Genomic DNA, 12435 nt, shown 5'->3' with positions numbered 1-12435 from the left:
AGAAGAGGCTTGTCTAATGTACAACGGTAGCTCATTCCACAATTTTGGTGCAGCCACAGCAAAAGCCCGATCCCCTCTGAGCTTTCGACTGGTCCTGGGCACACCCGGGAGGAGCTGGTCGGCTGACCTGAGCGAACGATAAGGTGTGTAGGGACAGAGAAGCTCAGAGCGGTAAAGGGGTGCAGCACCATTTAGACACTTAAAAACAAATAAAAGTACCTTAAAATGGATCCTATGGAAAATGGAAAATAATCTTACGTCAAAAGAAAAAACAAGATTAATTTGCTTACCCCATTGGCAGATTATTTTGCTTGTTTTAAGGAAAAACTCACTTAATATTGGCATTTAATTTCTCAAAACAAGACAATTTGTTTTGCTTGTCTAGAAAATGCTTTTTAATATAAGAAATTTTAGATATTTAGACTAGAAATAAGACAAAAAATCTAAGCAAGAAAAGCATTTTTTGCAGTGAACCAGTTGCAGTCGAGAGATCAAAGACTGACTCACCCCAAAATAAAGGGTCAAACTTGTTCAGTGATGAACGGGTGCATTTTCAATCTTAAAGCAGTTTCCAAGAGCTCACAGAAATCCTTAAGCAGGTCTGACTGTTCCTTCCGAATATCATTCTTCCCCACATGGATGAGAATCTGTTTAAATTTGTAACTGTGGCATGAGGGAAGCAGTATGTCATTGTAGTTCTTCTCTTAAAATTCCTGATTATTAAATCTCCAATAATCAGTGTGCTTATTTCAGCTGCAGTCGGTGCAGGCAATGCAACCTAGTGTGACAGCAACCTAAAATAAATCTCTTATATTTGCTTACTTGATTGCACATTGCCACAATGCATTACTTTACTAGAGTCTCCAGATGTACCATGGTGCTTCATTTCCACTTTTGCATTTTTGCATATTCTAAAATAGTCATTCAAATCATTGCAAATGATTGTTTTCCTTGTTTTTCCACTGCATAGAAATGAAACTCTACGATCAAATATGTTACTCACCTTGAATCCCAATGTTTCGGGTGTTTTCTCTGGGCCGTATCCTTTGGGCATTGATCCAGTGAGTACACACACACACTCTCTCTTTCTAAAATGATGTGTTCGGCTCAGAGTCATGGACTGCTGTTGTTTGCTGAAGCTTGATTAGTTGTGTTTGATTGACCTGTAGATCTGGAACATGGCCGTGAACCGCCTTACCTTCCTCAACTCCTACAAGATGAAGATGTCTGTGATCATCGGCGTTGTCCACATGAGCTTCGGTGTTGTGCTCAGTGTCTTTAACCACCTGTGAGTGAGCATCAGTTCATCTCATTGATTATTATATTAACACATAAATATATGTTGCACACAGGGGTTTTCAAACTGGTTCACGGACTCCAGGGCTGTGTTATTTATTCTATTTATTCTATTTGTTTATAATAGTTTTCATTCATTCATTCATTTTCCAGAAGGTCGCTGGTTCAAGTCCCAGCTAGATCAGTTGGCATTTCTGTGTGAAGTTTGCATGCTCTCTCCGTGTTTGCGTGGGTTTCCTCCAAGTGCTTCAGTTTCCCCCACAGTCCAAAGACATGCGCTATAGGTTAATTGAATTAAATTAAACTAAATTGGCCATAGTGAATCTGTGTGAATTAGTGTATGGATGTTTTCCAGTACTGGATTGCAGCTGGAAGGGCACCAGCTGTGTAAAACATGCTGGATAAGTTGGCGGTTCCCTCTGCTGTGGTGCTCCCAGATTAATAAAGGGACTAAGCTGAAGGAAAATGAATGAATGAATACTTAAGATACATTATGTATCATTTATTATATATTATATATTCTTTGATTATATATTCATTAATGTATATACTTGTGAATTAATCAACCTGGGCTCATTGTGGAAACGTAGCCCCGCGGACGTTTCTGCGGACCGCGATTTACATCCCGGGAGGTACGTATTCGAGCGGTTTTTGTTTTCGCGGATCCGTGAGAGGCCGCTGTGCATGCTTTTTCGCGTCTCGGGCGCCTCTCGGCAGTGCGCGCCATTCGCGCCTGCGCCGTTCTCGCGCGAAAAGCCGCCGGATCGGCCGACTCGGCCGCCCTGCTCTTCCTCCTCCTCTTTCCCTAAACCCGAGCGACGGTTCGCAAAAGCCTTCCAGAAGAAAAAAAAAGCAAAAGCCCTCGTCTTCGATTTCGACCGCGTTTTCGGATCCCGCCGCGTTCTCGCTCTTATTTTTCGGATTCCGTTTTTCATCTTACCTGGTTTCCGGAACCGCTGTTCCCCGTACTCAATCCCGGTCGTCGTCCCCGCGGCCGCCTCCTCCTTCTCCTCCTCCTTCTTTGGGGCCTCCGCTCCGCTGACGCAACGCTGTGAGCTAAGCGGACAAACTGGTTGCATCGGGAAAGCCCTCCACTCGGAGGCGAGCCGGCGGCCGGCGAGCGCGAAGAGGAGCGGCGGAGCGGCACCACACTGCCCCGCAGCGTTCGCTCGAAAAAAAAATAAACGCGGCCGTACGTACCTCCGGCCATGTAAATCGCGGTCTCCAGAAACGTCCGCGGGGCTACCTTTCCAGAATGAGCTTGGGTTGGAATTAATATGCTTAATATTCGGCCATCAAATAGTGCCAGAAAGATCTGTATGATGCACATCATACTGTATAAATTAATAAATAAATAAACTCCTACCTACCTACCTACCTAACTACCTACCTACCAGAAGAGAGTCAATACTCATTTCCTCTGCATTTAGCCTCTCTTTGCTCCTGTTCTCTCCAAATTCTCCCTTCTCTTTCTAAAAATCTATCTTCTCTTCACTATGTCTCTCCAGGCACTTCCGACAGAAGTACAAGATCTATCTCCTTTTTCTTCCTGAGCTGCTCTTTCTGCTTTGCCTCTTTGGGTACTTGGCCTTTATGATCTTTTACAAATGGCTGGCGTACACAGCACGAGACTCACAGCTGGCACCGAGTATCCTCATCCACTTCATCAACATGTTCCTAATGCAGGCCAATGCCACCTCACCTCTTTATCCCGGCCAGGTGTGTGATGTATGGCCGCCCTTCATTGTGTGCGCATGCGTTCTGCATCTATGACATGAGAGAGATTAGTCAAATATGACACCTAATGAAGATTTTTAACAGTTCAAGAAGAACTAGTAGAAGAACTAGAATGAGTAGCAGCTATCTTAGAGCAGAAGTCATATAGATTGATCCTAGTGAATGACAAGATTAGATTAAAAAATATATATTATTATCATTATTCTTTTTCTTCTTACAAGTTGTCACTAAAGCCATGTGTATTAAAGATTTGATGTGGGGTATTATTGGGTATTATGTAAATAATGAACAACAGTGGGCCAAGAACAGCTCCCTTTGGTACACCTTCCTTCTTATGAATAGAATAGTATAGTACAGTACAGTATATTATAGTATAGTGTAGCATAGTATAGTACAGCACAGTACAGTATATTATAGTATAGTTAGCGTATTATAGCATAGTGTAGTATAGTACAGTATAGTATAGTACAATGTAGCATATTATAGTATAGTATTATATAGTGTAGTATAGTACAGTGTAGTGTATTATAGTATAATACAGTAAAGTATAGTACAGTATAATATAATATAGTATAGTGTAGCGTATTATAGCATAGTATAGTACAGTACAGAATAGTGTATTATAGTATAGTTAGCATGTTATAGTATAGTACAGTATAGTATAGTACAATGTAGCTTATTATAGTATAGTATAATATAGTATAGTTTAGTGTAGAGTTGTATAGTATAGTTAGCGTATTATAGCATAGTATAGTACAGTACGGTATAGTATATTATAGTATAGTTAGCGTATTACAGCATGGTATAGTACAGTATAGTACAGTACAGTGTAGCATATTATATAGTATAGTATAGTGTAGCGTATTATAGTATAGTTTAGTATAATATAGTACAGTATAGTATAGTACAGTACAGTATTTTATATAGCATAATATAACATAGTATAGTACAGTATAGTATAGTATATAGCATAATATAACATAGTATAGTACAGTATAGTATAGTACAGTATATTATATAGCATAATATAACATAGTATAGTACAGTATAGTACAGTATATTATATAGCATAATATAACATAGTATAGTATAATATAGTACAGTATAGTATAGTACAGTACAGTATTTTATATAGCATAATATAACATAATATAGTACAGTATAGTATAGTATATTATATAGCATAATATAACATAGTATAGTACAGTATAGTATAGTACAGTATATTATATAGCATAATATAACATAGTATAGTACAGTATAGTACAGTATATTATATAGCATAATATAACATAGTATAGTATAATATAGTACATTATAGTATAGTACAGTACAGTATTTTATATAGCATAATATAACATAGTATAGTACAGTATAGTATAGTATATTATATAGCATAATATAACATAGTATAGTACAGTATAGTATAGTACAGTATATTATATAGCATAATATAACATAGTATAGTATAATATAGTACAGTATAGTATATTATAGTACAGTGTAGCGTATTAAAGTATAGTATAGTTAGTGTATTATAGCATAGCATAGTATAGAACAGTGTAGCGTATTATAATATAGTATGGTATAGTATAATGTAGCGTAGCGTATTATAGTGTAGTATAGTATGGTATAGTGTAGTAAGCGTATTCTAGTATAGTATAGTGTAGTATAGTATAGTTAATCTGCACTAAGATGAAGAACTGTCTGCCAGAGAGATAAGACTAAAACCAAGAAAGAACAGCACTCGAAATGCCCACAGCAGAAAGCCGCTGATATCTGTGCATGTGTTCATGTTCTTGTGACAGATGGGACTGCAGGTGTTTCTGGTGGTGGTGGCGCTGCTGTCGGTGCCAGTGCTGCTGCTTGGCAAACCTCTGTATCTGTACTGGCTGCATCACGGCGGGAAGAGTCTGGGGATCCACAGGGTGTGTCTGTGTTCTTGTGTATGTATGTGTTTGTATCTGATGTTTAGTTATCACATGGTGCATTCAGAAATTAGCACACAAAGTTGTGTTTTTAATCATGAATTGAGAAAAAAATTCATGCTTATTCATGATTAATCTTAAGTGCTCACTTGACAGGAAAATATAATCACATATTAATTGCAATTACTCACCTCAATGTAGAATTAACTTTATTTTAAATCATTTTATTAACTTAATTTTTTGTTTAACATGTTGCTGAGTACTATAACATTGGTAATTGTTTTATAGAAATTTGCCTTTTTGTAGATTGACGGCTATTTAGTTATATGAATTTCTGTTTTAATATGAGTACTTTCTTGGTGTTATTATAATATATATATATATATATATATATATATATATATATATATATATATATATATATATATATATATATATATATATATATATATATTTATGTATATACATATATATGTATGTATATATATATATATATATATATATATATATATATATATATATATATATATATATATATATATATATATATGTACATACATACACACACACACACACACAAACACACAAACATACACATAAATATATTAGGGGTGTGAACCTAAACTGGTCTCACGGTTCGGTTCGGTTACGGTTATCATGTCATCGATTAGTTTCAATTCGATATCTCGGTGCATCACGGTGCATTGACGATGCTTTCCATACATAATTTGTTTTTTTCTTCACAACACAAGGATTTTTTTTATTGATAAATATATTAATATTTATGTATTATCTGTAATACAATTTTGTCCTTGAATGCAAGCAGTAAGATATATGAACTGTACTTTTAATTTTACCTGCTCATTTACTCATGTAAATATGATCCGCTTGCTTTTTGAGCACTGTCAAGCGAGGTCTTATACACCCTTTGATTGATTGTCTATCCCCGCTCAACAGAAAGGGCTGCGATTGGCTTTAGAAATAAAAGCCATGTTCACCCATGAGTCACACGAGAAGAACAGCCGCAGTTACAGTCTATTTGCGCATAATGCATGGTTATCACAGTTAATCCAATATAGACACAGTGGAGAAAACTCGCACCACAGACACGCTCATGTCTGGATCCACATGTATCGCTTAAACACTCAAGAAGAGAGGAAAAGTTACCTTACAAACACGCCAGCGGGTCAAATGTCCAAAGTGTGAGAGAGGGAGGCATAAATGGATTTTTACAGCATTTCTCCCTAGTAGTGAAATAGCAGCTTGTTGTGTTGTGCCTTCTTCAGTGTCAATGAAAGACTGTCAAGAAAATTCACAAGCGGTTGAATTGTGCATAATTATCTACCTTTTAAGTAGGAGCGTTTTATTTATTCACACTCACCTCCTTCGCCATAGTATTCTACTGCGACATTGCACATACAGATAAATGACTTCAGTACGTAATAACCGGTTATGATCTATTACTGAACCGATATTGATTTGTCCCCATCTGCATGGCTGTGCACCGAAGAAACAATTAAATTTGACATATATATACATGTGAAATACTTTTGTGCAGATGCCCTAAATGACAAATCTATTCTTCAGATGCCTGTGTATATAACAGAATATTATAAAGATACTGAATATTATTGCATGATGGACGTGTTAAAGAGGCAAGGATGCTACATCAGATTTATTTGTGTGCAGGGCTATGAGCGAGTGCGACGTGTGAGTGAAGAAGATCTGTCCCCATCTGTAGTTCATGATGAAGAGGAAGGACTGAGCGAATCAGGAGGCCCTCAAGAGGTTCAGTCTCACATTCTCAAATTCTGTCACCATTAAAACACTCCGACTCTCATTCACTTGGGGTTAATTGCATTATTTCATATTTGCCAAAGAACCAGAAAACTTCTCATAATAAAAATACAACACGTGCATATTTTTGAAAATAAACCACTATTGTCTATGTGTACATGACAAATATGCAATATGTGAAATCACTTGTGCTTTGTTAATGATTATTAACAATGTATTGTTCTTCAACCATTTGGCATATCTAGTCTAAATGAATGTGCAAGTAGGGCTGGCTCTCATATCATGATATAAGTCATATATATATATATATATATATATATATATATATATATATATATATATATATATATATATAATGTTATAATAAGATGATATAGCCAGGGTTCGACTTACAAAGGGGTTTGGGGTGGTCTGACCCCCCCAATTAACACTTGATCCCCCCTGAAGGGCATCAAAACGAGGTGTATGGGGGTCTGCTCGTTAATAGTTAGGAATAAGTTTTCTCTGAACTGTATCTTAAATAATATTATTAGTTAAAATAATAGATATACATTTTACCATTTTATTATGGTTAATACCATTGTAAATGCATGTTTGCGCCAATATTATTAATTCATAAATATCAAGGCAAATCTAGAGCACTAACTGACAGCGTGTTCACAAAACATGGTGAACACCAAAAAAATGTGTTTGTAGATGTTTGTGAAACTAGATGCATTGTTTGTCTTTTATTATAAACTTGTTTGCACATGGAACTTAACAAGAAAATAAAAAATACATGCAGTCTTTCATGGTCATCCATTAATAGGTGCAGGAATGCAAACATTTCACTGTTTATTTAACATCACAAATGTCAATGAGAACCACTCAATATCCCTCAAAACACTGAAAACAAAAGTTTGATTAATAAATTAGATGTGATTAATTAGATATATAAATTTGGTTCACTGAGGCATATTAACAAACATAACCAAAAAACCTAAGTCCCCGATTGTCAATGTGTAATTGCACCCTGGAAATAGCACCTCATATTAATTAACTTAATAAACCAATAGTTTATTGAAAAACTAAATCTGTGAAAAATAGTTATGAATATTGACCACATGGAAAGGACAATTTAGTGAATACCTTTTAAGATATTTACTCAAATATGTACTCATATGATTATCTTTCTCACCTGATTTATGAAATATAAGACATTTAGATTAAACTAATGATTATGGTAACACTTTATTTTGATGGTCCATTTGAGTATTAGTAGACTGATTTAAGGGCACCTAGGTTACCCCTTTTTTCAGATTTAATATAAGTGTTTTGCGTCTCCAGAATGTGTCTGTAAAGTTTCAGCTCTAAACAGACATCAGATTTTTTTATTATACCTTTTACAAGATTCTATTTTATACATTTATTCACAAGGGGACTGTTTTGTCGCACTGCGTTTTAAGGCTAATCCTCCCCACCTACTGTTTCTACATGCCTTTCTGCATGCTTTAATCTCCTCTTCTCCCCACACAATGTCGTTACAAAGTTCACGTGCACACACACACCGATACACACGCTAACACACAGCTCAGCAGATACACAAACACAGACAGACAGAGCGCTCGACAGGATGCAGGTTAATCTCCACTGCTGAATGGATATCTGTAACCCAAGCTCATTCTGGAAACGTAGCCCCGCGGACGTTTCTGGAGACCGCGATTTACGTGGCCAGAGGTACGTAAGGCCATGTTTAGTTTTTTTCGAGCGAACGCTGCGGGGCAGTGTGGCGCTGCTCTGCCCCTCCTCTTCGCGCTCGCCGGCCGACGGCTCGCCTCCGAGTGGAGGGCTTTTCGATGCAAGCTGTTTGTCCGCTTAGCTCACAGCGTTGCGTCGGTGGAGCAGAGGCCCCGGAGGAGGAGTAGCCGGCCGCGGGGACGACGACTGGGATCGAGTCCGGGAAACAGCGGTTCCAGAAATCAGGTAAGACGAAAAACGGAACCAGAAAAATAAGGGCGAGAACGTGGCGGGATCCGAAAACGCGGTCGAAATCGAAGACGAAGGCTTTTGCTTTTTTTTTTTTTTCTGGACGGCTTTTGCGAACCGTCGCTCGGGTTTAGGGAAGGAGGAGAAGGAGGAGGAAAAGGAGGGCGGCCGAGTCGGCCGATCCGGCGGCTTTTCGCGCGAGAATGGCGCGGGCGCGAACGGCGCACACAAAAAGCGTGCACAGCGGCCTCTCGCGGATCCGCGAAAACAAAAACCGCTCGAATACGTACCTCCCGGGACGTATCTCGTGGTCAGCAGAAACGTCCGCGGGGCTACGTTTCCACAATGAGCCCTGGTTGGATATCTGTTATGTTTATGTACAAAATAAACATGATTTTTCGTCTACAAACCAGGATTAAAGTGTCTTCATTTATAATTGCTCTGACACGTGGCTGTGCTGAAGTAAAGCTGAAGTAAATCGCTGTGATTCATTACACACTTGTGCTGTTTTAAAACATTTTAAACACGTGAAACTCACTCACTTTTTATGATAATTGATGATCCTAGCAAACTGAACAGACCTTTTATTCCTGATTACTTTGCGCACTTTTAGTCTTGTTGATATGATTATACACGTGACTACCGGGACATGTTAATTAGCGCAGCTGTCAATCAATACGGTCCAATTGGTCCACCGTTTTTATGTTGTTAAATTGAAAAAAAGGACTGGCTGTGTTTATATCACCCCAGTATGACGGTCTACACACTATATCTACACATATGTCTGTCCAAACACCTTAAAAAGTAGATTTTTCACCATGGGTGCCCTTTAATATCTGCTGATAATACTCATTCAACAGAATTTTAACTGACTTTAAGAAATTTTGCAAGTACATGTCAACTTACACTAACCCTAACCCCAACCTAATAGTCTACTTATAATCTAATAAGAATTAGTTGCAATGTAACTTAAATTCAACAAACTGACCATCAGAATAAAGTGTGACCATGATAATGGTTTATGGTCCAACAAAATAATGTTAAATAAAATGCAAAATGTAAACATTGTACTTACAAACGTGCAACTTTTTTGGTTCTGCCTTTAATGTAATACTGCGCTCATCCAAAGTATTAAAAATGATTACTGTAAGCAATGTATTTTGTGACACCACAAACCAAATAATAGAACATATCATGAAATTATAAACTTTTTATTTTGTCAATGTGATAAACAGTGTATCATCATATTGCACAGCTCTACATGCAAGTAGTTAATAACCTAAACAATAATGATAGACCAAATTAATGCAAGTGTGTAGGCACATAATGACATCTCCAACTTTTGATCTGGCATGAATAGCACATTTTTTTAACATTTGTGTAAGCAGGCAATGCTTTAAGAATGTTGTCTGTTTCGTACATTGAAATATTTTTAATTCATTAATGTACTTTCAACAAACCCACAGTGAGCAAAACCCATTGACTTTGCTTATTCATTCAACAAATAACACTAACAGCTTGCTTGTTTATTGGCAGTTTGATTTCGGAGACGTCTTTCTGCATCAAGCCATTCACACCATAGAGTACAGTCTGGGCTGTATTTCCAACACAGCCTCCTACTTGCGGCTCTGGGCCCTGAGTCTCGCCCACGCTCGTGAGTGTTTGATTATACATACGAAAAACACATGGAATCACTGTACCACACATCTTTTTTTACTGTAGTATTTGTGAATTCATTGTATGTGTTACCTCTGTTTCAGAGCTGTCGGAGGTGCTGTGGGCGATGGTGATGCGTCTCGGTTTGAGGATCAGCTCCAGACTGGGCGTTATTTTCCTTGTGCCAGTGTTCAGTGTGTTTGCTGTGCTCACCATCTCCATACTGCTGGTGATGGAGGGTTTGTCTGCTTTCCTCCATGCTCTGCGTCTTCACTGGTGAGCACACACACACATACACTCAGATTCGGGCAGGTTTTATTAACAGAAAATAACCCTTTGGGACATATTTTAGCTATCTAAGCACAAAGTCTAAAGCTGCGCATATGTAGTCCTCTGAAGACATCCATTAGCCTTCATATTTAATTTCATTTGTTAAGCGCAAAGATTTGTTTCAAAACTATTTCCTAATTCAGATTTAATTTCCACCAAGCAAATAAATGAGCAATATTAACAAAAGGTGGTTAAAAAATCCAAACACATGTCCTATTCTAATGCCCCATATGGTGATGCATACATTAAAAAAAACCTGACAGGTGGACATAACTAAACTTGTTTTTATTAAAACAAAATTAAATATGCATATAATAAATAACACTGCTAATAATAATAATAATAATAATAATAATAATAATAATAATAATAATAATAATAACATTATACAAATGCAAATTGACATAAATAAACTGAAAATATCCCCTGACAAGAAGAAGACATGAAGGCAATGTTTTTTTTCAAAGTTTCAAAGGGGTTTTCAAAGTGTGAGGCGTGCCTCCCCTGGGGGGCGCCAGAGCATGTCAGGGGAGGCATGGGAAAAAATATTATATAATACAAATATAATTATTAAGTTTTAATAATTATTAATTTATTTTTTATTATATTTAAATGTTTTAATTAAACAAAGCTAAAAAAATAATACGTCAAAAATAACAAAACCTTTTTTACCCAGAAGGCCATAGCTGTGAATTCGCTTCTGTTTGGCATGCCCGCCAATACAGGTATATGCCTGCTAATACAATGGATCGGTTTCTGAGACCCCCTGATTCAAAGCCTTCAAGTTCAGGGCTTAAACCCAAAAGACATATGATGATATGATGATCATGATGATCAGTATTTGAGTTTAGGATTTACGTGGACAGGACCAGCTGAGGAACCACGACCTTTGTCGTGTGGTTTGACAAGATATTTTGACTAATGACAGCATGAGACCCGCTAAACTTCGACTGTTTTGACTGGGATGGACAGTTCTTGGATCTGTTCTATTCATATTGAACCATCATCCTAGTTTTAAAAACGTTATATTAAAATACTTGTTATTACTCTGTAAATAATTGAACTTTCATGCAAATTATGATAAAAGTGAGTTAACAGTCTGACATCTGTTTGTGTCTTATATATATATATATTTATATATATATATATATATTTATATGTTTTTTTTCTTTATATGTAAAGATATTTTTGTATTGCTGTACATCCTGTGTGTATTAAGCGTTTGGATCTGCATAGGCACATAACTTACACGCTCTGCTCTGGCACCACCAATGCGCCTTCACACACCTCCTTTTCAGACCAGCACACCTATGTGTCCACAAAGTGGTGCAAATGGATTTACTATTTTAACAACATGGTGCAAAACGTGAAAATTACTGTTGCGCTGGTCTGAAAATAGCAACAAATGGCGCCACACACGCCTTGCGCCTTATTTAGCCGGGTGTATAAAAGTGCCCTTTACTCCTTTTTAAAGTCTTGAAATGGAAGTTAAAATAGTCTTTCCTTGCCTATTATGATGTATATATGGGTGAAACCACTGTAAATGTTTCAGTGAAGAGATGAGATGTCATTGCATGAGAGAGGGGGAGTTATTATTTAACAAAATTATTATTTTTATTTTAAGGGATAGTTTTTAAATTGTAGAACATTATAATTATGCTTCAATGATGTTATTTTACATTGTCCTAATGCTAGGGTAATATTACGGTTAGTAGAATGTCATACC

General features: G+C 37.0%; 1 protein-coding gene across 11 annotated transcripts in view; it reads left to right on the top strand.

The window, feature by feature from the left end:
- atp6v0a2a (ATPase H+ transporting V0 subunit a2a) overlaps window positions 1-12435 on the top strand; it is a 44606-nt gene that overhangs the window by 30831 nt on the left and 1340 nt on the right. For 3 of the 11 annotated variants that reach the window (XM_073914410.1, XM_703033.10, XM_073914409.1), the window contains 7 exons: window positions 971-1061; window positions 1170-1288; window positions 2805-3015; window positions 4842-4961; window positions 6651-6749; window positions 10260-10377; window positions 10484-10655. In XM_073914410.1, the coding sequence (XP_073770511.1) occupies window positions 971-1061; window positions 1170-1288; window positions 2805-3015; window positions 4842-4961; window positions 6651-6749; window positions 10260-10377; window positions 10484-10655 (930 nt within the window). Of the gene's footprint in view, window positions 1-970; window positions 1062-1169; window positions 1289-2804; window positions 3016-4841; window positions 4980-6650; window positions 6750-10259; window positions 10378-10483; window positions 10656-12435 lie in introns of all 11 variants that reach the window. The other 8 variants (XM_009305133.4, XM_009305132.4, XM_073914408.1 and 5 more) reach the window with 3 other exon arrangements.

The sequence above is a fragment of the Danio rerio genome, chromosome 10, assembly GCF_049306965.1.
Source record: "Danio rerio strain Tuebingen ecotype United States chromosome 10, GRCz12tu, whole genome shotgun sequence".
Classification (NCBI taxonomy): Eukaryota; Metazoa; Chordata; class Actinopteri; order Cypriniformes; family Danionidae; genus Danio; species Danio rerio.
Note: the sequence above shows the minus strand (reverse complement) of the source record. Positions and strands in the feature narration are given on the sequence as shown.